Source organism: Metopolophium dirhodum, chromosome 7 (assembly GCF_019925205.1).
Source record: "Metopolophium dirhodum isolate CAU chromosome 7, ASM1992520v1, whole genome shotgun sequence".
Taxonomy (NCBI): Eukaryota; Metazoa; Arthropoda; class Insecta; order Hemiptera; family Aphididae; genus Metopolophium; species Metopolophium dirhodum.
Window position 1 is genome coordinate 11,961,127 of NC_083566.1, and position 25,628 is coordinate 11,986,754.

Here is a 25,628-nt window from a genome sequence, read left to right on the forward strand (position 1 = left end):
TGTGAGAGTTTAAGTTGGAGTGAAATTTAGAGTAATGGGCTTTTGCTAATTGATTGAGTGTAGGAATTTTTAGGTCTTTGTGAAGATTATTGTTTGTGAAATACCAAGGAGAAGATGTTATCAATCGTAGGCAGATAGATTGAAAAGCTTGAAGCGTGTTGGTGTTAGAGGGCTTTGCAGAGCCCCATAACTGGATACCATATGCCCAAGCTGGTCGAATTATTGATTTGTATATAGTAAGTTTATTGGAAAGGGAGTTTGGATTTTAAGAGTGGTCTGAGAATATGAAGTCTAGAGTTAACAGTTTTACGTTTAAATTTTATGTGTGGGCTCCAGGTTAAGCGTTTGTCGAGAGTTAGCCCAAGGTAATTAACTTCGTTTGCCTTAGGAATTGTTTAACGTAACAGGTGGAGAATCGAGATTACGTAGTGAAAAAGTTACTTGAACGGATTTAGTTTCGTTTATTTTGATTTTCCATCTGTTTGCCCACAAGCTGATCATATTTAAATGGTTTTGAAAAATACTTATTGATGACATTAATATAGTTAGGCACTTCGTAGAAAGCTACGTAAGTATAAAACTATACCTAAGTATAATAATATAAGTTCATATTTTTTACATTTAATAAACAGCATTTGATATTAATTATTTTGTGTGATTTGTAGTTATTATCAACTAAAATTTGTATAGGTAGTCAACAAAAAAACCTACAGTACCCAGTAATGTATGGTAGGTATATTACAGTAAGTATAATACATTAGGTGCAGTGCCATATTTATGGAAGGACAAATGGGACATATTTTGCACTGGGCCCACTCATAAGAGGGGCCCACCGACTTCCAGCATACAAAATTTATTGTATACCTTTTTATCAAACTTTGGGAAAACCAAATAGATTTGGATTTTAGTTGGAGATTTTGGTGGGTTATAAAGTATGAGTTTTCCCTGAAAACGACGACCTTAATCGACTTTGCCGAATACAAAAGCTAATTGCCGTTATTATAGTTATAATATTATTATCGTCGTAATATTACTATTGACGTTATTGTATTGCGTAGTTATATCGTCAGTCGTATTTATTGTATAATCTATTAACTGTTATTTGTTTATTATTTTTAATAATTTAAAATATAAAAATAAATAATTAAGTGGTTCAATGAAGAGAAAATTAAAGAATTAAACGTCATTAAAAAACAAAAAAAACTACACGGTAGTTAGGATAAATTTAGGTTTAGAACTAGTTTATCTACTATAGCGCACAGTCGAAATGTTTGTGAAAACTGATTAGCTGAAATCAAATTTGACTTAAAACATTAAACTTAAAAACATTTAATTTGATATATAAGTGTAATAATCAAAAATTGCTTTTTAACTTGAACATTTACTGGAATAAATATTTAACATTAATTAGACGCATTGAAATAGTGTAGTGTTGTTGTATATTAAATAATTAAATTTTTAACAATACAATTTTATTCTATGATCCAATTATAGTTGCCTATAGCCACTCATATATAAGCAACTAATTACATACGACACTAATTTAAAAATAAATTATGCTTACATTTTATTTTAGCATTGAAGAAAATAGAGAAGGACAATTTGGGGCCCAAAATTGTAAATTGTACGGGGCCCATAGAGCGGTAAATCAGGCCCTGAGTAGGTGCCTACCAGGCGTGGATACAAGGGGGGCTATGGGGGCTATGTAGTCTCCCACTTAGACATTAGATACTCAAAAATATTTCACTCTTGGCTACGTAATTATATAATACTGAAAAAATGAACACACCTAAAATACGGTGCTACGTATAGGCAAGGGCGCACCCAAGGGGGTGGCTAACGGGCTTTAGCACCCCCAAATGGCTAGCCCCAAACATTTTGATAATTTTATTAGGTTTATTGACAATTGACATTTTACTTTAAATTATTACAAAAAAAAATTATCAACTATCGAAATTGAAATATTAGGTATAACATAATATTATATTATATTTATACCTGTCATTCTGGGCCCCGGGAGAGACCTCTGTTGTCTATTATTATCGTCGCGACGTCGTTAGTTGAAACTGTGTACTGTGTAGGAATGAGCAATAATGAGTACAAAATTGTTGAACAATTTTTGAAATTTGTTCCTGTTCAATCTACAACAGGTCAAAACTTGGCAGATGTTCTTTTAGAAACATTAAACAATGTTGGGATTGATTTAAACTTTTTACGTGGACAAGGCTATGATGGTGCTTCTTCTATGAGCGGCCAATTTAAAGGCGTGCAGGCGTTTATTTCAAATAAATACCCAACTGCAATATACGTACATTGCGTTTCGCATAGTTTAAACTTAGCTTTATCAAATTCAGCTGAAGTAGTTCCAATTAGAAATGCTTTTGGCATTCTCCAAAAAATATATACATTATTTAATACCCCGAAACGGCAAAATGTCCTTCAAAATAATATCGAAACATCAACTCATAATTCAAATAAAACGAAATTAAAGCAACTTTGTCCCACCAGATGGGTTGAACGTCATGATTCGGTTATTATAATGAAACAAATGTTGTTGCCTGTAGTTGCAGCTTTAGAAGAAATACAGTTATGGAGTTGTAAAGACTCATCGTCTAATGCGTTCTTACTGTTAAGTGGGATTCGACAATCAAGTTTTATTATTTCACTATTGTGTGCAGAAAAACTCTTAAGTTATACTTTACCAATCAGTAAAATTCTTCAAACGAGTGATTTAGATATTTCAGAGGCTTTGAATAACGTAGACGGTGTAGTATTCGTTCTTCGCGAGATACGAACTAATGTTGAAAATGAATTTAAAATTATTTTCGACGAAGCAAATGAAATTGCTAATGCTTTAGAACTAACAATTACTATGCCCAGATTAACAAAAAATCAAACCAAACGATGCAATGTACCAGCAGAAAATGAAGAAGAATATTATAGACGTGCCATTTTTATTCCATGGCTAGATTCTTTTATAAACAATATATCCGACCGATTTTTAAAGCATAAATGTATTATTAAAAGTTTTAAGTGTCTTTTACCAACTGGAAATTCCCCTAATCAAACAGAAAAATCACAGTATTTAAAACTTTTAGAATTTTATAAAAATGATATACCAGAAAATGGTGTTAACGCTGCAGTAGCCGAATTTGATTTATGGTATCAAAAATTTATTAGCTATGCTTCATATTCACAGAGAAATCGACGTTCAAACTTCAGAAGTACTCTCAGTATTGGGGAAAAAAAGAACCAGGCGTCTCAAATTTATAATTTAAAAGGTTAGATTTATAAAAAAACTTGAACATTTACTGGAATAAATATTTAACATTAATTAGACGCATTGAAATAGTGTAGTGTTGTTGTATATTAAATAATTAAATTTTTAACAATACAATTTTATTCTATGATCCAATTATAGTTGCCTATAGCCACTCATATATAAGCAACTAATTACATACGACACTAATTTAAAAATAAATTATGCTTACATTTTATTTTAGCATTGAAGAAAATAGAGAAGGACAATTTGGGGCCCAAAATTGTAAATTGTACGGGGCCCATAGAGCGGTAAATCAGGCCCTGAGTAGGTGCCTACCAGGCGTGGATACAAGGGGGGCTATGGGGGCTATGTAGTCTCCCACTTAGACATTAGATACTCAAAAATATTTCACTCTTGGCTACGTAATTATATAATACTGAAAAAATGAACACACCTAAAATACGGTGCTACGTATAGGCAAGGGCGCACCCAAGGGGGTGGCTAACGGGCTTTAGCACCCCCAAATGGCTAGCCCCAAACATTTTGATAATTTTATTAGGTTTATTGACAATTGACATTTTACTTTAAATTATTACAAAAAAAAATTATCAACTATCGAAATTGAAATATTAGGTATAACATAATATTATATTATATTTATACCTGTCATTCTGGGCCCCGGGAGAGACCTCTGTTGTCTATTATTATCGTCGCGACGTCGTTAGTTGAAACTGTGTACTGTGTAGGAATGAGCAATAATGAGTACAAAATTGTTGAACAATTTTTGAAATTTGTTCCTGTTCAATCTACAACAGGTCAAAACTTGGCAGATGTTCTTTTAGAAACATTAAACAATGTTGGGATTGATTTAAACTTTTTACGTGGACAAGGCTATGATGGTGCTTCTTCTATGAGCGGCCAATTTAAAGGCGTGCAGGCGTTTATTTCAAATAAATACCCAACTGCAATATACGTACATTGCGTTTCGCATAGTTTAAACTTAGCTTTATCAAATTCAGCTGAAGTAGTTCCAATTAGAAATGCTTTTGGCATTCTCCAAAAAATATATACATTATTTAATACCCCGAAACGGCAAAATGTCCTTCAAAATAATATCGAAACATCAACTCATAATTCAAATAAAACGAAATTAAAGCAACTTTGTCCCACCAGATGGGTTGAACGTCATGATTCGGTTATTATAATGAAACAAATGTTGTTGCCTGTAGTTGCAGCTTTAGAAGAAATACAGTTATGGAGTTGTAAAGACTCATCGTCTAATGCGTTCTTACTGTTAAGTGGGATTCGACAATCAAGTTTTATTATTTCACTATTGTGTGCAGAAAAACTCTTAAGTTATACTTTACCAATCAGTAAAATTCTTCAAACGAGTGATTTAGATATTTCAGAGGCTTTGAATAACGTAGACGGTGTAGTATTCGTTCTTCGCGAGATACGAACTAATGTTGAAAATGAATTTAAAATTATTTTCGACGAAGCAAATGAAATTGCTAATGCTTTAGAACTAACAATTACTATGCCCAGATTAACAAAAAATCAAACCAAACGATGCAATGTACCAGCAGAAAATGAAGAAGAATATTATAGACGTGCCATTTTTATTCCATGGCTAGATTCTTTTATAAACAATATATCCGACCGATTTTTAAAGCATAAATGTATTATTAAAAGTTTTAAGTGTCTTTTACCAACTGGAAATTCCCCTAATCAAACAGAAAAATCACAGTATTTAAAACTTTTAGAATTTTATAAAAATGATATACCAGAAAATGGTGTTAACGCTGCAGTAGCCGAATTTGATTTATGGTATCAAAAATTTATTAGCTATGCTTCATATTCACAGAGAAATCGACGTTCAAACTTCAGAAGTACTCTCAGTATTGGGGAAAAAAAGAACCAGGCGTCTCAAATTTATAATTTAAAAGGTTAGATTTATAAAAAATAATCACTATATTATTCATAATTTAATAAATAATATTCATGTTTTACAGGTATAACATCACCGCTACGGCACGACTTAAAACCGGAACAAAAAAACAAAATTAGTTAGTAAAATATTGTAAACAAGATTTCTGTACATATTTCAAAATAAATACTACCTATTAATATTAAAATTATTTGAATTCAGCCCCCCCCAAAAAAAAATTCTGGGTGCGCCCCTGCGTATAGGTACGTATAGGTATAATATATAAGCGTATCTCGATAATGGAGGTCATAAAGACAATGTTATATTTTAACTAATCGTCATTATAGATATGTTGAAACTAAATTTTTTCGATAATGCAATTTATATAATTCAGCTATAGGAAATCATGGTATAAAAATAAAGTGATCGGTGTTTTCCATACAATTATCATGCTACAAGCGTGGATCCAGAACCTTCATATTCCTCTCTGCTCAACAGATTATAATATGTGTAATGAGCCAATTAATCGTTAAAAATGAAACTAGCAAATAAGGACCCCTCTTTCCTTGATATGTAATTTCGTTTACCATATAATATAATATATACTTGTTGTTTGATATTAAAATTGTCATATGGTTATATTGTAATATGATGTAATGTATTATTATATTATGTATTATGTACTCTTTTTATTTGAACGCAAGCCCGTTTGCATAAATAAATAATTGTTTCAATATTTCATTATTATTATTATTTTATAATATGCATGTACGATGAATATTATATTCATTACAAAAACTTAAACTCAAAGCCTATAATTTTATGTGCTTGAAGTAAATTTTTTCGTCTAGTCCCTGCCATTTTTAATTTCTAGATCAGCGCCTGGGTAGTACCTAGACCTAATAGTGCTTAGATTATAATATATCTGGACGATGATTGACGTCTATTTTAGATAGTCAGGTACAAAGTTGTTACCTACCAATAAATTAGTATTATTTTGTATGGTTTCATATAACAATTTATCCAAATAAATTGGTAGGCACCTACCTATATAGTACCTGCTAGGACACTTACTAGGTAAATACTATAGTATTAGTAACTTTATTTATCATCTTACATGGAATCGAATGCTGGTGGCAGTGTGGCACTGACTATCACTATACATCGTCATTTCACACTCCAACAACCTTCGTTTATTATAGTAACTTTTACAAATATTTTAAGATATGTCAGATACCCTTACGTTATTACTTATTACATTCCATTTTAATATCAATTTTAAAGCCTTTGACCTAAATGTTTGCCTTAATCGGGCTGGAGCGTAATTAATTTTCGGTCGAGACATAACTCACCAACATTTAAATCGGAACATCCTACATTACTACTGAGCATAGGAATTGAAGTGAATGAAAGTATTTTTTGAAAAAAATGTTTTGTACTTTTATAAAGTAATTTGTGGTGACATGTGCATGCGTGTAGGTAAAATTACAGACTTACGTATTCGGTCGCTAATCGCTATGATGCCCCTATACAACGTGATCGGTACTACGAATAACACACACTAATTTTCATTTACTTTCAACACATTCACAACACCCATATAACTTAAAATATAAAATGCCTAGTTTTTACTCGTTAGAATGGATTACGCTCCAGCCCCCTTAAGCTTACAATTCATAGGTACTTAAACTTAACCAGTTCGTTTGTTGCTTTTGTTGTCCCTTTGTATTCACGGGCCAACTTGATGGACCGCGGATCACGGCTTAACACCACTCATTCATCATCAATTCCGGTTAAGTGTCTGTCAATGTGTCCGGTGTCCCGTCTTCTCTTGCCAAAATAATAGGCTCAATTTGCCAAGGCTGGGCAAGTTAATGATTTTTTTTAACTCAGTTAAGTTAAGTTAATATGCACCAATAACTAAAAGTTAAAAGTTAATACACACTTTTTGTTAACTTTTTATTAAGTTAAAGAAAAGTTAATTTGTTTATACTTCATACAGTATTTCCATATAAGTTAGATTCGAATGATTTTAATTTTTAACTTTAAACAATTTACGATACATTTTTTTGACATGAAAACGAAATAGACTGAAATAGTGAAATATAATAAAATTCAAAACAAAATAAATTAACTTAGCTTACTTCTTAAAATGAAAAATTAACTCGTTAATTCCACGTTAATTAGGAAAGAAATTTAGTAAGTTAACAGTTAAGTTAATGAAAAGCCAAAAGTAACTAGTTAAGTTAAAAAGTTGAAATAAAATTAACGTTTTAACTTAACTTTATAAATCGTTAATGCCCAGCCTTGCAATTTGCACTTTGTAGCTTAGGTAGTATTACTTATTAGCCTCTTACATTTTTTTTCTCTCGTTCGAGTCGCTTATCTCATCAAAAGCTCTCCGTTTGCGGCTTGTCCGATACAGTACCTATCTCTGGACGACCTTTGCAGAGATGGTACAGTACATCCTTCACGGGAGCGCACGATAAACTTTTTACAAATATAATATCCTACACATATATAACACCTCTAATTATTTCCTTGCTAGTCCTTCATTCATGTTGTTATTCTGGCCTCTCTAGGGTCAAATAACTGTATAGTAAAATTGTCTTACTTGCAATTATAATTATGCTAGTTAAAAACCATACCTTTAAAATAATAAAAAAAGGTGGGCAAGTGGGTGTCGCTCTGCTGTACAGAAGGTAACAAGTGGTATTCACGAGGAACCTTGTTTTACATTTTCAATCCTTAGCTATAAAAGTTGAATATTTTATAAATTTTTAACTACAAAATAATTATTAAATTTAAAATTTGAACTTTAAATGCTTATAAAAAAAAATTGTGCCTATGTATTTTTAATATTTTTCAACTGCTATTGTAACATTATATCAGGAGCCTTGCATTAAATTGTCACGCTTTTTTACACAACAAATAAAATTTTATTGATGTTCATAGAAAAAAAAAACTAAAAAAATTGAAAACTGACAATGTCTGTAAACAGCTCAAAAAGAGTCAAAATATTTGGAAAATGTTATGGTGTATAGAAAATCCTAATATAAACAATCAGTCAACATTTCATGTACCTACGGTTATTTGTTTTAGAGTTGCACCAAAAACCAAAATCGATTTTCTCGAAAACAGATATTGCGTAAAAATTCCCGTTTTTCCTTAATTTTTCTTTTGTGTTTCACGTCGTGTTTGAATCGCGTTTTCCTATCAGAAAAGTTACTGTTGAAGAAAATCCAAGAACTCTTACTGTCCTAATTAAAGGTGATAACAGATATAAAAAAAAAATTTTTTAAAAAAAAACACATTGTAAAATCAATACATTCATTGCTTCGCTCAGAATCTAAAATGTCCCTAAACATCTTCAAAACAAATCAAAATATTTAGAAAATTTTATCGTGTATAGAAAATGCGAATATAAAAAACCAGTGAAAATTCATGTATATAGATTCATTTGTTTTAAAGTTACACCAAAAACCAAAATCAATTTTGTCAAAAACCGATTTTGCGTAAAAATTCCAGGTTTTCCTTAATTGTTAAGTATGTTGTTTTCCCCGGCGCTTTTGAAAATTATCGAGTTTTAAAATTTGACCTCCCGAATGTAAAAACTAGTATCACTTTCCCATAGAACAAAATACTGTTGAAGAAAATCAAAGTAGTTTGATGAGACACAAAAAAAAATAAATAAAAAAAACACACATCATTGTAAAATCAATACATTTATCGCTCTGATCAGAATCTAAAATGTAATACAAACTGCCATTGATTGATTTTTAGCAAATGATAAATATATATATGTATATATATCATATATATTATTAGTAACTTATGCATATCAGAAACATAATGTGTAAGTGAGGACAGAGGAACTCAAAGTACGACTCTATTATGATAACAAAAGAAGAACACTATCCTATCCTATTAACTTTTAGTGTGTTAATTTTGTTTTATTTTATTTTATACATCCATTGGTCTATTAATGTTGTGAAATTTAAAATACTTGATTGTAATGTTTCACGCTGCAAGTGTCATGCATAAATAAATTTGTTATTTGTAAGTATAAAAACAAAATCTGTAAATAACTTGCAGTCAACAAAAAGACTGGAAATTGATAATTTAATGATATTTAATAAACACATACTTATTTTTAAAGCTAAAAATAAATTAGCCAAAATACTAAGCAAACAAAACAAAACAGTGAATACAAAAAAGTAATAACTATATACTCGATTCAGATAATAGTAGATAGTAGGTACACATAGTGTAAATTTACTTTGTCAAGCAAAAACAATAAAATAAAGAATGTTAATAAATTAGATCATCACAGTGTAAAATAAATAAATTTAAATTGAATTTATAATTTTAAAGTAACACAAAGAAATTTGTGAACCACCTTTTTAGTTAAATTATTTTTCTAACCACGATGCAGCTACTGAAGAAGCAGTAGGTGATTTAGGTTTCACATTGAATTGCTTTAAGGTGGTTTCGAGTGCTTGATGATTATTTGAAAAATATGCCAATGTTGCGTTATGAAACATCAAAAGTTGTTTATGCATTACTTTCACCTAAAACAGTAGATTAATGTTAAATATATTAATTTTTAAAAAGCAGAAAAGTGAAAATGTGCACTTCATGTTTTCATAATTATGATTTATATTATAATATGGAACTATTATTAATATATAATACTAACTAGTATTATTTAAGTTAATATGCTTACTCTATTTTCATCAAGAAATTTCAACTTAACAATCACATCTGAACGTAATTTTTCAAATTCTTCTTTATGCTGTTGATAATTTTGCTGAGCATCACCAACACGAACTGTATTAGAATCTGTTCTTGGCATTTGTGCTAACATTTCAAGATCTGAACGATAAGCATCATATTCAATTCTGAAAAACAATTAATATTTTGGATTTTTAAATGTGAAAATAATCAGAATAATATATATTACTGGTTTGTTATTTTCCGGTACATGAAAATAATTGTATCACCTTGCCACCTGTTATTATCCCGCATTTAATATCACCCATCGCATACATTGTATAATATCATTAAAAACTAATATGATATTTTGCAGGTTCTATAGTCAAATATGTAATAAAACCAATAAATTAAACACCTAATTTTTAATTTCTTCTGTAATATAACCACCTTATATATTATATAAATACCAATAGTGCCTATACTCTATTGCAGTGTTTCACAAACTGTGAGCTGCGAGTTAATTATTGGTGGGTTGCGAGAAGTTTTTAAAATTATATAGGTTCTAAATGTATTCATTATAATTTATAAATCAATTAAGTAATAAGTTATAATAATAGTAATCAAATTTTGTTTTTTGAACTAATTTTTAATCTTGTAAATAAACTACGTGGGTTGTGATGGATTTTCAGGGATAAATTTGGGTCGCGGTCTTAAAAATATTGAGAAACACTGCTCTATAGTAATAGTATGTATGCACCAAGAACCGTCAAATAACTATACTCGCCGTGGAATAAGAACGTATCTCGTCGCGCAGGCGGCGATCAGTTCCCCACCCGCAACATAGTCATAGTTATAAACATATAGTTATAGTCATAAGCCCAACCTGCGTGCAGCAAACCTGTTTTGGTTTGCTGCCCAGGTACGTTATTATTTTGTGGTAAGTATATATTAGTTTTTGATGAGTATTATATGAGAAACAAGAAAATAATATAGTAGTGGCAGGGAGATAAAAATATGTTTAAGTGCCAAGCAGAGCGATTAAAAACTAGTACAATTTTTATTTACCTTGCACATTCATACTGTTTTATGGTAATTAATGTATCTTCAATAGTTTTATTACACAAAGTGTTGACTGATGAAACAAAAAAATTGAGCGCATTCAAAAGACTTTCTCCATTTTTTGATAAACATTTCTGAGTTTCTGAATTCTGCACAAATTCTTGTTGTAATTCTGGTGATTTTTGGCCCAATTCAGCAAATGCTTCCCCAAGTGATTGCTTTATAAAAATAAAAATAAATTTATCAAAACATTCACATAGTAAGAAAAATAATTTAGGAATTAAAAATGTTATGATTTTAAAATTTTAAGTTTATTAGTTTTAGTTTTATCCCAAAACTATGACATGGCCCATCCCAAAACTATGACATGGCCCACCCCAAAATGTCAAAATGTTAAGTTGTAGAAACAAGTTGAAATGGTTTTAATAAACAATACACCATTATAACTATAAGTAATATTTTCTTAATTATAGTACCTATTCCTTATTTTTAATTATTTGCTTGGTTTTCTGATATTTTGTTAATATATTGGTTAGGCGGTTATATTAGGTAATACAATTTTTATCTAATTCTTACTTGGGTTAAAATAAAACATTGAAATTGTGTCGCCATGCTTTTAGCTAATTTCAAAATATTTCCATATTTTTTTTGTGTTTCTCTCAATTGCTCAATTTCAGTCTCCAATTCTAAAATTATTTAATTAAATATTTCTAACTTTAACATTTAAAGTACCAATAGTTTACAATAATACCTATATCAACTGTTTTAGATGATTTTCCCAGTTTTTCATTGATTAATTGTTTAGTACATTTATATGTTGATACACTCCAATTTTTAATAACATCAATTTTAGATGAAGGAAATTTTTGATGTGGAATTTCACCATTTTGGGTAGGGCTTGGTGTATAACCTCGAGGAGCTTAAAAAAAAATCATAAATTAACAAAAACATCTTTAATTGTAAACGAATGTGAAACTTACCAGCGGTATTGGTAAGAGGCAACGAATTAGGAACATATGTTCTGGGTCTCAGAGGTCTTGCTTCAATTTCTGATCTTAATATTGCAGGATGCATATTATCCGTTTCTGCATTCCTGTTTATATATTCATGTACTGTAGGATCACCAGAGATAGTAATTCGTGACATTTTAATTACTAAATTGTTTTATCGATAATTTATCACAATTACCTAAAAATAATAATAATAATAAGTAATAACCATAGAAAAAACTCTATGATAGACAAATATTATTTTAATTTAATAAAGATGAATATTGAGACAATAAATTCATGGGCTATAATGATGTGATAACTATTAACAATAATCTATTAAACTAAAATATTATAATATAACACACAATTTAGTATATCGCAGTTTATATGATGACTCAATTATTTAGTATGTACTTAGATAATAATAATATTTTGTAGAACTACATACTAAAATTATATGATAGATACTACCTATAGATATGGTGTGTTTAATACATGATAAATTTGTGGAATGTAGTTAGTTAACCTTTACTATTCAATTGTAGTACTAAATCGCGATTTAAAATATAAAATGGGTTATATATTTAAATCTGGTTTAAATATTGCACTGTCTAAATGGTTAATTCTAGTTTAAAGTAAATTGTACATGAATATGAAAGAGTATGAGTATACAGTATACACATGTCTTCTGTAAACCAAGTCTATAAATAAAATACACAAATTAAAAACTAAAATGTACATCAGAAAACTGACATTACAAGTTTAATTGGGTATAAAAAATACTAACCCATTCAAAATAAATATGTCTTAAATAAATAACAGCATAAATTAATTATAATTATAGAATTCAAAAACTTAAAACAATAAATTTAACTGATTTTTGAATAAAATGTTTTGTTATTATATTGTGTAAGTAATATTTTTCAGAAATCTAAACTCTTAAGTTAAAATATATATTGAAAGTTAATTATTTCTAACAATATTAACCATGCAATTTGTTTGTTGATTTATATAATGAAATACTCAATCCACTTAACATTTAAAATGTTTTTAAATTTTAATAACCATTTATACATCATCAAACCTTAAATATTAAGTGGTAACTACCAAGTACTAACTGATAATACTAAATCTTAAGAGAACGAGACACAGGTAAACTGTGTTTACATCACAATTAAAGATAGAAACACTAAACTTTATGTATATTTTTTTTAATAGAAAATAAACAAACAAAATTACCTACAAAATGAAGTGAATCGTACAGGTAGGAATACTATTCACGCTATTCATTTTTTTTTAATGATTATTAATGGTTCATCTCCAGTATTAGATTTTATAATAGTATAGTCAAGAACTAAGGTTACTTACCAATTTATGGTAATGGAAAACTAGAATTGTAAAAATAATCAATTTTCCATCCAGATTTTCCAAATTGACAGTTGTGATGTTAGGAACAAACTAATATCGATTTAATTGAGAGTGTTGATAACAAATAACTGAAAGTTACTAACGAAAACCAAGAAATTGATAATTATCAAAGAAATAATAATTGATAAGTGATCTTTTAAATTTTCAATTCTGCAACTTAAAAGGCGCAAGCGGCAATTCTTTCGTTTCGATCGTAGTTAATACTTTTTATTTATACGTCCGGTTCCGATTATTAACTTAAAGAAATAGACTAATATGTTTTGGACTTAAAATAGTAAAAGGGAAACAATAAATTAACTTGTAAAATTAATATATATATCGGTCATTTAAAATGGACGAAGAAGTGCAGTTGAAAAATGTACGTAATTAATTTCTGTGACTGATTCTTTAAATGTCTTTGTGTAATACCTACTTATTTTTATTTTCAGATTAAAGAATTTTTACAAAACTATAACAAAATAACAGATGATTGTTTTTCGCAATGTGTCTATACATTATCACAAAGCAGGTTGACAGGTGAAGAGGTTAGTATAATATAATTGATAATTGTTGTTGTTATTAATTTCTATAATTTAAGATTATTTAAATATTTGTAGGCATTGTGCGCAAGTCATTGTGTCCAGAAATCTAAGTTTGTTGATCAAAAATGTATGCAAGCATTTATTGAGCATCAGCAACAATCAATGCAAAAATTTATTGAAGATTCTTCTCAAAAACAAGCCGAACAGGAAGCTGCTGTTGTAGACTCAAATATTTTAGATACCGAAAATAAAGAAATAACTAAACAAGAATCAACGGAATAAAAATTAGATTGAAAAAGTAACATTATGTAGGTTTAAAATTAAACAATTTAGTACTTGTAAATATAATATTGTGATAATTAATTGAACTATAAAAAAATAAAAATCACTGTTCTACCAACACTGCTTTTACTAAATATGCAACAATATTAAACAACCTTATCTTGACTAAGATTAAAAAAATGTATACCTATGTCTATAATATACAAATTACAAATCAAATGTAACAATAGTGATATAATAGTATAAGGTGTGTCACAATGTTTTCTAGTAGATTTGAGTCAATTTTATGTGACAATTAAAAATAATATAACTTGTGATTAAATTAACAAAATAAATAAAATGTGTTATAACTCTAGGGCCAGTTGTACCATCTGCGATTAAAGTTTACCGAAGTTTAGTTGGCCGAATTATAAAATCTGTTATCAGCTGATAAAGTGTAATCTTAAGTGTAACTGTAGACTGTACAACTGGCCCTTAAAATGCTTGATACTACAGTGGCGGTTCTAGGGTTTGATTTTTTGGGGAGAGTGCATAATCATCACAAATTTTTTTTTACATTTGATAAGTACCTGTAATATCGAAATTTATTCAAATGGTTCAAAATCATATAACCCACATTAGCCATTAACAGGGGCAGACTGGCCTAGTGTGCTATAAACTAAGTAGCACCCCGGCCCACATTCGTATTTATAATTCAGGCCCTGATCACCATTTTCGGGCCCCTTCTTAAATTTAAATCTTTCCTAATTTTAGTGAGTTTAAAAAAAATGTACAGGCATCTAAATCATTTTGCACCTTGGACTAAAAGTAGCCAGTCCGCCCCAGGCCATTTATCTTATTAGTTACTTCATTGTGACAATATTGTAAAAATATATCTACATATACAAAATTATTAACCTTAGAAGCACCTATCAAACTTCATTTTTATTTTAAAAGTAATAAGGGTATGGACTATGGGAATTATGTATATACCATAATTCATACAGTTTACATTGATGTTAATAATTAATATATAATATTTAGAATAACCTAGTTGTAAAATACAAATCATATATTATATGTATATAATATAAAATACAAATCTTATTTTATATGTATATAATATTCACCACTTTTAAGCATAGGCGGTGCCACAGGGCGTGCAGTGCTGTACACCCTAATCGCCCTGAAGGCTGCTTTAATTTAATTAAGAAAAGTAAAATCTATGAACGGTTAATTTGGCTGAAGTCTAATGATCATTATAATTTATAAATTCTAATCATTATATTATTTGTTCTTAACAATGTATTTTCCATGTATTCATTTTCCAAACAAAGACAGTTCCTAACCGCATTTTTTCTATATAATATAATTCCAAATAATAAATATCATTTCTATGTATTTTCCATTTCTTCTATTTCATTTTATTTTTTTAGAACTAACTGATTTTATTCTATAACAAAAATATTGCCAAACGCTAGTGGAATTCAACTGCGCTAACATTTGGCATATTTAAAATTAATTAAAATTTGAAATTTTGATTTAAAAGCTGGAATAATAAATAAGCTAATAATAAAATAATAAGCTTACAATTTATAAATAACAAAAAAAAACCAATGGCAACTAATTACGATGACCTATAAAATATCCAAAAATAGGAATTTTAGGGACTAACCCCCCCCCCCCCAACACCTTCCCTAATTGTGGTGGGCTGATTTAGATTCTGCGTACGTTAAACAATACTTCTGGCTCCGCCTATGCTTACAAATAGAAAAATAGTCATTTATTTTATAATTTTTAAATGTTTGATATCCGTATGCAAAGTAATTTTATGTGACACATAAATTGAGCATGTATACAGGCATGAGTAATTTATTTTTTGAATTATAATATGTGTTAAACAAACAGAGGCCAGTGGACATATTTACACTCAAATTTAAACTTAAAGGAACCCAACATGTAAAATAAAGCAGCCCTACAGGTTTTAAATTACATACATAATAATATATCCATAGTAAGTACTTATATTGCCTGTTTTAGCCCCCCCCCCCCCTAAAACCTCTGCTGTGATACTACAAAAGAAATTAATTTTTTTATTGGTCATTTCTTCAACCTCTATGCCATTAGTAAATTTCAACTCATACATAATTTAATTATTGATAACATTTATATAAGTATAAAAAAAAATTAAATTTCTGAGTGTTTATTTAAAAATTTTAATTTATTCAGGGTGAACAAAATATCAATATTAATTATATACAATTGTTTATTTATATACATTGACAAATAAGAATATGAACAGATTTTATCAAGATTTAAAAATGGTTATTTATAAATAAATTATAACATGAAAGACCCATCTAAAAATAAAAAATATTACAATAGTAAAATTATTGCCCAAAATTAAAATTATCTTACAAAATCATCAATCGAAATTAAAGAAGAAATGATTGAAGTTCTTGAATCTATAACAAATTATTCAAAACATGTATAATAGATTAGTAAGTTCATAAACATTAAAATATTAAACTTTAAATAAACTATTATAATCAAACTAATATTCTGAGAAAAAAAATATATAGTATACCTGTTGTTCTTTTTCTAGTTGCTCAGTAAGTAAATTATTAGATATACTTATAAAACGTTCTCTTAAATTTATATTTTCAATATTTGCAATTTCCAAATCTTGTTGTCTTTTACGTTCTTTAAGTTCTTCAATTTCTTGTTGTAACTGATCAATTTTATGTTTTATGTCATCTAAAACAAATTTAGTTTGATAATTATAATATATATATAAATCTGGGATTTGTTAATTATTTTAATAACTTACCAGCAGACACATTTCCAGCTTCTAATGGAACCAATGTTGATAAAATAGGTGTCTCACCAAGTTTACTTTCATCGCTAAGTTCTAATTCAGACTTAAGATCCTCACCTATATCATCTCTATAACCCATACTTTCATCAAATGTGGAATCTATTCCATCTTCTTTTTTTATTCCGTGATGGGAATTATCATCAGAAATAAACATTTCTTTAGTAAACTCTGTAACAAGCTTTTGGGATCCAGAAATCGAAGGTTTTTCTTCCTAAAATAGGAATTATATTTTAGATTAAGCCAAACGATAATAAATTGGTAATAATGTGTTTAACTTTTTATGTGTTAACTCTTTTTGAACAATAAAAATGGTAGTCATTAACTTTGTGAGTGGTTTTCGATATATAATTGGATCTAGTTGATAAGGGTTTAGAATAAAAATCACCAGTAGTTTACCAAATAGTTATAATAAAACTTTCTAGAAATTGTGTAGTTTTTAAAATATTCTGCTACTTTTTGTGTTATTTATAGATATTTTAAATTGTTTTATTTTCTGTTATATTTACAATGTATGCTGATAAAAATTATAAGCTTGGTCAAAACGTTTAATACAAAGTCCCTCAAAAATTGTTCTTACAGCAGTTAAAAAATGTTGAAAATACTTAATAGCAATTTGGATATTAAATGAAAAATAACATTTGATCCTACCAATTGTTTTAGTTATCAAGTAGTAATCCAAAAATTATTAATCATAGAGAATTTAAACTGTTTACCATTTAATACTTATATTGTTATTTTCTATACACAATGCAATTTTTAAAAGATATTAGACTAATTTTAAAATAATTATACCACAAACAATTCTTAGAAATTCAAAATAATAATTAGCTCCAACTTAGGCAATTTACATTATATTTTAATATTTCTTTTTTTTTTAACTGTTTTAAAATTACGATCAACAAAATGGCTATCTTGGAAATTTAAAAAACTTTTTTATAATTTTTGAATTTTTGAAAAAAAAATCAAATATTATACTATTCAATCAGAATTTTTATACTTATTACAGTAAAAAAACTGTATTTAAATATATTGATTTTCCATGGAGATACTAAAGGTGATACGGAACTTTTGGGACATACTGTACAGTAGAAAAACTTCCCCAATGACCAGTGTTATTGATAATTTAATTAAAATTTACCATTAATGAATTAGTATCAGAGAAACGACTATCGTCATTACTCATATCTTCATCCATATCCATTATATTTATGTTACCGGCTTCTTCATCTGAATCACTTAGAGCTTCACCAAAAATATCTCTTTCAGCTAATAGAAAAAAATATAAATAAACAGTAACATGAAGATAACAAATAAAGTAAATAAATTGAGTACTTTGAGAATATTGTATTCAACGAGTAAAAATGTAAATTAAAAATTATAAAAACTATGAACAATACCAATATCTTGCTTTAGATCATTATGCATTTCACCTTGCATAAAAGGTTCTTCTTTTATTTTTCTATTGTTTTGAACCTCTGTTTCAGATACTACTTCCCATTTTACACTAAGGGCTTCACTATCACTTTTTAAAAGATATTTCACCTAAGACAATACAAATTAGACAATATATAAAACAACTTTTTAATAAAAATTAATTTAGCAAAACCTCTTTTTCAATTTCTGGAGCTTCAACGTATTTTTTTCTAAGAGTTTTACGAAATCTTCGTTTTCGTACATTTTTTAATGGTGGTGTTACACCATGTGGCCACAAATATTTTTTATCAACTTTATTAGGTTCTTTTTTTTTAAAAACTTTTGTTTTCTCATCTTCATCAGACAGTAAAAATTCTTCATTTTCTTTGCATATAATCATCTAAGAAAATAATCATATTAGATAAACATAAAGAAAATGTATCATAAAATAATTTCTAGGTAATAGGCAAATAACATAAGTCTTAAACAGAGTACTAAATACCACATTTTAAATTACAATAACCCAAATTTTTTAACTATAGATATATTACCTAAACTTAAAATTTGTATTTAACATGATTATAGCCGAGTGATTATAATAATGTATAAATACTAAGAAAAATAACTTATTACAACTTCTTTCTAAGTTTAGTCTTTCAAACTTGTTCATAACATTGATTAGAGAATAGGGAGTCGCTAAATTAATCCAATAAATTAAAATGTATCCAATGAAACTGATGGATAACAACATTTCTAATAATCATTTGTGGGGAAACTATTAAAAAGACGTGCAATATAAGAATGAATTACATATAAAATCAACATCGTTTATCACAATCACAAAGTACATATTACTAATAAAAAAATAAATTCCAAAGCATAATTTGTCAATATCATAATTGTTGAATTTAGAGTACCTATGCTGTAAACTGATTACTGAGAAGTGTTATTAAGAAATCTAAGTCAAAATACCCAAATCAAAATATATATCTTAATAAACTTAAACTAATAATAATATACCTAATATAATATAATTATAAATTATAAGCAACAATTGTTGAGTTATATTTACTTTTTGTTGAAAGCTAATAATTATATATATTATATATTATACATACATATACACAGACTAACACAAAAAAAATGGTTTAAGTTAATCACAAACAACTAACAATTTGGACATTAATTACAAAAGTAGAAAATGCAGCTGATGAAGCAAAAATTGCACAGCACAAACTGAGTACTATTAGACTACCCAGGCCAAAATAAAATAAAAGAAAAATTATAACATATTTTTGAGGAAATAAGGAAAAAATAATAAAATATATAATGATGGCACTGGGGACATTCTGAATTAGGTGCAGTAGGTGCAACTCAGCCACCCTGGTAGGCAATGTACGAAAATTTGATTTGATGCATGCTTATACCTGATCTGCCCGATTTACCAATAGCAACCAATAATAAATAAATACTATTTATTCTATAACCAATACCAATAGCAACCATTTATAAAAAAATATTTCCATCGTAAATCTCAAAATCCCTGTTTGAGCACTTCTATTAATTGGTCGTAGCGTGATATTATATAGCCTAGAGCCTTCCTCGATGAATTGACTATCCAACAAAAAATAATTTTTCAATTCGAACCAGTAGTTCCTGAGATTAGCGCGTTCAAACAAACAAACTCTACAGCTTTATATATTAGTATATAGATTATTTGACTATAACAACATTTATATAAAAATGTTTTTTAATTTTTAAATTAGGATATGTTGACCGATCGGTCATTAACATGATGATATATCAATATATAACATTTCAACTGTTCTGAATAAAACATTCCAGTAAGTTCTTGGAGATATATTAAAAAAATTAAGCGGAACACATAGACACACAACTACATCTTCCATCCCCAAAGTATAAATGTACTTACAAGTTTTGTGTTACGTATAATTTAGAAGGTATATTATTATTTTTACCTGACATATATCTGCAGTTTTATACACAGTCTTGTTATCAATTGTTTTTTGTCCTTCAATGATAGTTGGCAAATCAACAACCTACACAGGCAAAAAAAATTATACAACACAATAAATGGTTTCTAATATGTAAAATATATGTGATAAATGGATTGAACCACTTGGCTTGGCCAATGAACATATATAATAGGTAATAAAATAAATGTTTTCATATATTAATTATTATATTAAGTAAATAAATAAACCTTTGCAAATAGACGATGATTGCCGATGATTACTTCACCTTTGCGAATATCATTCTCTAATTTTATACTTAGTTGTTCTTTGGCATCTTTTTTTATTAACTCTCTTAACGCAGCAGCAGCTTCCTACAACACAAAATGTGAATAAAAATGTATTATCATCATAACTTTTAGAACAAAATGTTAAATTGTAATCTAGCATAGACTAAAAGTATTATTTAATTAATAATACTATGTAAAGGAACATTTTTTTTAATCACTTAACTTATTTATTTCAAATAATGACTGACTGATATTGATAAACATGAATATAATTAATAGGGTAATCGGAATAAAAATCCCCAGACTACAATATTACTTGCAACCACATGCAAATGATTGAACTAATATTTTTAAACGTTATTTAGTATCTACAATTACCACATTATTAATATTTAATTACAAATACGTATATTATATTATATTATATTATACTATATTATGATATCATTCAAAAAAATTATATATAGTAATAATAGAATATTAATAATAATATAAATAATATTTTGTTTTAAATTACGATAATATATTATGTGTAATTCAACTTAACTACAACAATTTGCAAATTATAATATTGTAGTTTAAAATTTAAATTATAATAAATTACGATAATATATTATGTGCAATTCAACTTAACTACAACAATTTGCAAATTATAATATTGTAGTTTAAAATTTAAATTATTATGAATGGATAATGTACCTACCTACTCACGTCTCACCATCACAAATATAGCATATAAAAATATTTTGAATGATTGATACATCAAATAATACAGTTAAAAATATATTACACAAAAATATCATACAAAATATAAATAATAATAATAATAATTATCAAACAATAATTTATTGAATGTAGACACCAGGCACCTACTTACAGTAAAAACAGTATATAAAAATATTTCGAGTGATCGACTTATTTAATTGGTCAACAAGAATGTTTTAATTTTTTTTATATGTTAATATACACTCACCAGATATAATATTCTATTAAATATTAATAATGTGGTAAATAATTATAGATACTAATTAACGTTTAAAAAATATTTGTTCAACCATTTGCATGTGGTTGTGAGTAATATTGTAGTATAGGGATTTTTCTTTCCGGGATTCAATCAATAGATACAATTTCGAATAAGTATTACCGATGGAACTCTTAAAATAACTTCGGTTTCTAACTCAATAGTCTGATCTGACTTTTGTTCCATCTTTGGAGGCTTCACTAACGCACGAACTCACAATGTTAAAACAAGTTGCTAATAGCTGGTAAAGTCTAATAACAATATGTCTTAACTTTCTATACCGTTAATTAATGCATTAGCATTGATTTTAAAATTAATTGTATTAGCATGAACCATAAAAATTTGTGGGATAAAGTGAGGAAAACTGAAAATATTAAATAAAAAAAGATCGTATTATCACAGAATAGATTAATAATTTAATCTATTCTGTGATACACCTTGCCACAAACGTTATACTATAGTATCACAAATTAAGATAATATATAATTTGCGGACTAAGAAATTAGCTATTTGTTATATTATGATATTAGTCCGCGGATAATAATAATATCTTAATTATTAGTCGTGACTATACAATACCTTTAAAGTATTATATTAAGATCTAAGCCTATAATTTAAATCTTAGATCATATACGTCAAAAGTATATGATCTAAGATTTGAACAATCAAACGATATGATCTAGTCTCTTTGATTAAGTTTTTATCAGTTATAGTTAACCGCCATAACATTATTATAGAAAGTGAAAAGTGGAAGATTTGAGCTCAACGTGTCCCACAATGCTGCAGGCTACTCAGCTACCCAGCTGCAGTGGCCACTCGCCTCTGTACACTTGGCAGTTGGCGCTTAGCACTCCGGTAGTTGCTTTGTATATAGCTTCTATAGTTTGTTTTTAGTTGTTAGACACAGTACATTATTTGTACATTTTCTTAAGTTTTCTACATTATATAGGTCCTTTTTTTATACTACAGTTTCAATTATTGTTAATAATGTCTGACTTTGATTCAATAACTGCATTGCTTAAAAAATATGATCAAGAACATATTATTAAATTTTGGAACAGACTCACCGAAAAAGATAAAGAATTTCTGTTGGAAGATATTCGTGAACTAAATATTCCTGAAGTTGTTGGAATGTTTAAAAAAACGGTAGAAACTATGAATGCCAATCATCAAAAATTGGATAATAGAATGAATCCTATACCCGCTGAACTATACGGTGCTGTAAACCGTAGCCCAAAAGAACTTTTGATTAAATATGAGCAAATTGGACTTGAGCAGATATCTCAAGGTAAAGTCGGAGTCTTGTTAATGGCTGGAGGGCAAGGTACAAGGCTTGGAGTTAACTACCCTAAAGGTATGTATGACATCGGTTTACCTTCTCATAAATCACTATACCGTATACAAGGGGAACGTATTCGCTGCCTGATTAGGCTAGCAAATAAAGATTTTGGAAGCAGTAAAGGTTTACCTTGGTTTATAATGACTAGTGAACATACTATGGAACCTACTCGTAAATACTTCAAGGAAAATAATTATTTTGGCCTAGATGAAAAAAAAATTATATTTTTTGAACAATATATGTTGCCAGCATTTACATTTGATGGGAAAATCATTATGGAAGGTATAAATAAAATATCTAAATCTCCAGATGGTAATGGTGGTATATATAAAGCTTTACGTGATCGTAATATATTGGATGAGATTAAAAGGCTAGGTGTTCAATACCTCCATGCTCATAGTGTAGATAATATATTAGTTAAAGTAGCAGATCCAATATTTATTGGGTACTGCATAACAAAGAATGCTGAATGTGGGGCAAAAGTTGTTGAAAAAGCATATCCTTCTGAGCCACTAGGTGTTGTATGTGAAGTTGATGGAAAATTTCAAGTTGTTGAATATAGTGAAATCACTGAAAATACAGCAGAAAAAAGAAATCCTGATGGTCGTTTAACCTTTAGTGCTGGTAATATTTGCAACCATTTTTTTACAATTGATTTTTTAAATAGTGTTGCACATAAATATAATAATAAATTAAAATTGCATGTGGCTAAAAAAAAAATATCTTTTGTGAATGATGATGGCATCGTATGCAAACCAGAAGAAGTAAATGGTATCAAAATGGAGAAATTTATATTTGATGTATTTGAATTTTGTAATCGTCTTGCTGTTTGGGAAGTAGAAAGAGATGAAGAATTTAGCGCTTTGAAGAATGCAGATGTGCCTAATGGCAAAGATAACCCTAAAACCGCACGCTTAGATGTCTTTTCACTTCATAGAAAATTTGTTGAAAAATCTGGAGGACAATTTATAACAGACAACATTGAATGTGAGATTTCACCTCTATTATCTTATGCTGGTGAAGATCTCAAGCACTTGGTTGATGGTAGAATTTTCAATTCTTTACTAGAATTAAAATCTGCTGAAGAAATATCTAAAAATATTAGTTCTAATGTAAATTAAATGTTTGTTTTATTCATGCCTTAAGCACGAATTAAGGTATATCTTAATTCGTGGCCCTAAGTAGGTTTCTGGTTAAATATATTTTATGATTGATTTTAACAAGTAGGTATCAGTTTTCTAAGTTTATACTAACTCAAATTTTCTTTTCAATAATGTTACTAGTTATTACACAACAATGGCCTAATGTTTGTAATTTTTTTTTTTTTAAGTTATAGATTTTTCATATTATTATTAATAATTATCAGTATATTGCGATAAATTTCAAATACCCTATTAATACTTAAATTGTATAACTATTTGTACAGTTAAATTAATAAATTTATGTAAACAAATTTTTCTAATTATTTTTAAAATTCTATAATATATTTTTATAAATTTTAGTTTTCATTTAAATATAAAAACAATTATACATATATTAGTTATTTGTTAGTACTAATAATATTGTACTTACAATTTTAAATTACTTATTAAAATATTTTTGTACTGTGTTAATGATTTATTTGTAAAGTCTATATTATTGTTACTTTTTAAAAGATTACAGTTTATTAGTGTATACAATTTTTTTATTCTTAAATAATAAAAATATCATGTAACCTTAGCGGAAAATGCAATAAGGTTATTTCTGAAATAAATAATACTTGTTTTTTTTTAATTTGACTACTTTCATAACCAATAAACTACCAGGTACAGTTGTGGTATATTATAGAAAATGTTGATTAAATACTTGTAGTATTCATCCATATTGATTGTAGAGCGATCAGAAATTAAAACCAGCTCTCATCAAACTAGAGGTATAACAACTTCTATTTTTGTAAAATGTTGAAATTATTATGCTCAAAAAAATATTGAAGTTGAAAGGTTTCAATAAATTTTATTAGGTAATACTGTATAAAATTATATGTAATAAATACCAAAATTATAGTAAATTAAAATTTTTTTAACAAGCAATCATTGTATTTCAACTATTACAATATTTTTAGACTTATCTGCAGTATTAAATGAAGGATGACTTTTATTATGAAGACATTGGAGGAAAGATCATTCATAAAGAAAATAGATAGATTAAATGTGTTCTATAGCATGAGAGTGAAAGACAATATTAGTGAGCTGGTATTGAAAGTCATATGATGACCCACCAAAGTTAGGTAGGGTACAGTATGAGCTGTTATTGAGCCCCAATTTGTAGGAGTGGTATGGTAACATAACATTTTAGAATAAATGTTAAGATACCTAATGCAATAATATAGAAAGTAATTTAGATGTAAAACAAGTCTTATACCAAGCTTATATTATAAAATTATGTAAAATGTATTACACAATATTATAATATAAACTTGGTATAAGACTTGTCTTACATCTAAATTACTTTCTATATTATTGCATTAGGTATCTTAACATTTATTCTAAAATGTTATGTTACCATACCA

General features: G+C 27.9%; 6 protein-coding genes across 8 annotated transcripts; 4 read left to right on the plus strand and 2 right to left on the minus strand.

Moving 5' to 3' along the window:
* The first annotated feature begins 2,083 nt into the window (after positions 1-2,083).
* Positions 2,084-3,286, plus strand: LOC132948397 (52 kDa repressor of the inhibitor of the protein kinase-like). The gene has a single exon (XM_061018833.1). It carries the CDS (start codon positions 2,084-2,086, stop codon positions 3,284-3,286), a length of 1,203 nt encoding a protein of 400 aa, XP_060874816.1.
* A 724-nt stretch (positions 3,287-4,010) lies between these two features.
* On the plus strand, positions 4,011-5,333 carry LOC132948398 (52 kDa repressor of the inhibitor of the protein kinase-like). Its single transcript, XM_061018834.1, has 2 exons — positions 4,011-5,208; positions 5,275-5,333. The coding sequence occupies exons 1-2, from the start codon at positions 4,011-4,013 to the stop codon at positions 5,331-5,333; spliced, it is 1,257 nt and encodes a 418-aa protein (XP_060874817.1).
* Positions 5,334-9,274: 3,941 nt separating this feature from the next.
* LOC132948314 (arfaptin-2) lies at positions 9,275-13,459 on the minus strand. Of its 3 annotated transcripts, none has more exons than XM_061018735.1 (7): positions 13,325-13,459; positions 11,945-12,152; positions 11,716-11,883; positions 11,541-11,650; positions 10,971-11,182; positions 9,916-10,090; positions 9,275-9,760 (listed from the first exon to the last, which is right to left on the minus strand). In XM_061018735.1, the coding sequence occupies exons 2-7, from the start codon at positions 12,108-12,110 to the stop codon at positions 9,602-9,604; spliced, it is 990 nt and encodes a 329-aa protein (XP_060874718.1). In that variant the 5' UTR covers positions 12,111-12,152; positions 13,325-13,459; the 3' UTR covers positions 9,275-9,601. The 3 variants fall into 3 exon arrangements, with proteins under 3 accessions (XP_060874718.1, XP_060874716.1, XP_060874715.1); XM_061018733.1 differs by having other exon boundaries at positions 13,200-13,348; XM_061018732.1 differs by having other exon boundaries at positions 13,196-13,348.
* Positions 13,460-13,499: 40 nt separating this feature from the next.
* On the plus strand, positions 13,500-14,307 carry LOC132948315 (mitochondrial import inner membrane translocase subunit Tim9-like). Its single transcript, XM_061018736.1, has 3 exons — positions 13,500-13,742; positions 13,813-13,908; positions 13,981-14,307. The coding sequence occupies exons 1-3, from the start codon at positions 13,716-13,718 to the stop codon at positions 14,185-14,187; spliced, it is 330 nt and encodes a 109-aa protein (XP_060874719.1). The 5' UTR covers positions 13,500-13,715; the 3' UTR covers positions 14,188-14,307.
* A 2,051-nt stretch (positions 14,308-16,358) lies between these two features.
* LOC132948313 (transcription initiation factor TFIID subunit 7-like) lies at positions 16,359-22,143 on the minus strand. The gene is made up of 9 exons (XM_061018731.1): positions 21,865-22,143; positions 20,682-20,804; positions 20,437-20,517; positions 18,651-18,857; positions 18,442-18,586; positions 18,183-18,310; positions 16,997-17,255; positions 16,754-16,923; positions 16,359-16,631 (listed from the first exon to the last, which is right to left on the minus strand). Exons 1-9 carry the CDS (start codon positions 21,925-21,927, stop codon positions 16,602-16,604), a joined length of 1,206 nt encoding a protein of 401 aa, XP_060874714.1. The 5' UTR covers positions 21,928-22,143; the 3' UTR covers positions 16,359-16,601.
* A 155-nt stretch (positions 22,144-22,298) lies between these two features.
* On the plus strand, positions 22,299-24,788 carry LOC132948311 (UDP-N-acetylhexosamine pyrophosphorylase). The gene has a single exon (XM_061018730.1). It carries the CDS (start codon positions 22,729-22,731, stop codon positions 24,199-24,201), a length of 1,473 nt encoding a protein of 490 aa, XP_060874713.1. The 5' UTR covers positions 22,299-22,728; the 3' UTR covers positions 24,202-24,788.
* Positions 24,789-25,628: the final 840 nt, after the last annotated feature.

Bases quoted from the DNA above. Each gene is read 5' to 3' on its own strand.
- LOC132948397 (XM_061018833.1), top strand. From the start codon at position 2,084: ATGAGCAATAATGAGTACAAAATTGTTGAACAATTTTTGAAATTTGTT.
- LOC132948398 (XM_061018834.1), top strand. From the start codon at position 4,011: ATGAGCAATAATGAGTACAAAATTGTTGAACAATTTTTGAAATTTGTT. The intron at 5,209-5,274 runs GTTAGATTTATA...CATGTTTTACAG, and splicing joins TCAAATTTATAATTTAAAAG to GTATAACATCACCGCTACGG.
- LOC132948314 (XM_061018735.1), bottom strand. From the start codon at position 12,110: ATGTCACGAATTACTATCTCTGGTGATCCTACAGTACATGAATATATA. The intron at 11,651-11,715 runs GTATTATTGTAA...AAATAATTTTAG, and splicing joins ATCTAAAACAGTTGATATAG to AATTGGAGACTGAAATTGAG. The intron at 10,091-10,970 runs GTAAATAAAAAT...ATTGTTTTTCAG, and splicing joins AAACAGTATGAATGTGCAAG to AATTGAATATGATGCTTATC.
- LOC132948315 (XM_061018736.1), top strand. From the start codon at position 13,716: ATGGACGAAGAAGTGCAGTTGAAAAAT. The intron at 13,743-13,812 runs GTACGTAATTAA...TTTTATTTTCAG, and splicing joins AAGAAGTGCAGTTGAAAAAT to ATTAAAGAATTTTTACAAAA. The intron at 13,909-13,980 runs GTTAGTATAATA...AAATATTTGTAG, and splicing joins GCAGGTTGACAGGTGAAGAG to GCATTGTGCGCAAGTCATTG.
- LOC132948313 (XM_061018731.1), bottom strand. From the start codon at position 21,927: ATGGAACAAAAGTCAGATCAGACTATTGAGTTAGAAACCGAAGTTATT. The intron at 20,518-20,681 runs GTTTATTTATTT...TTGCCTGTGTAG, and splicing joins ATCATCGTCTATTTGCAAAG to GTTGTTGATTTGCCAACTAT. The intron at 18,311-18,441 runs GTATTGTTCATA...TTTTTCTATTAG, and splicing joins TGATCTAAAGCAAGATATTG to CTGAAAGAGATATTTTTGGT.
- LOC132948311 (XM_061018730.1), top strand. From the start codon at position 22,729: ATGTCTGACTTTGATTCAATAACTGCATTGCTTAAAAAATATGATCAA.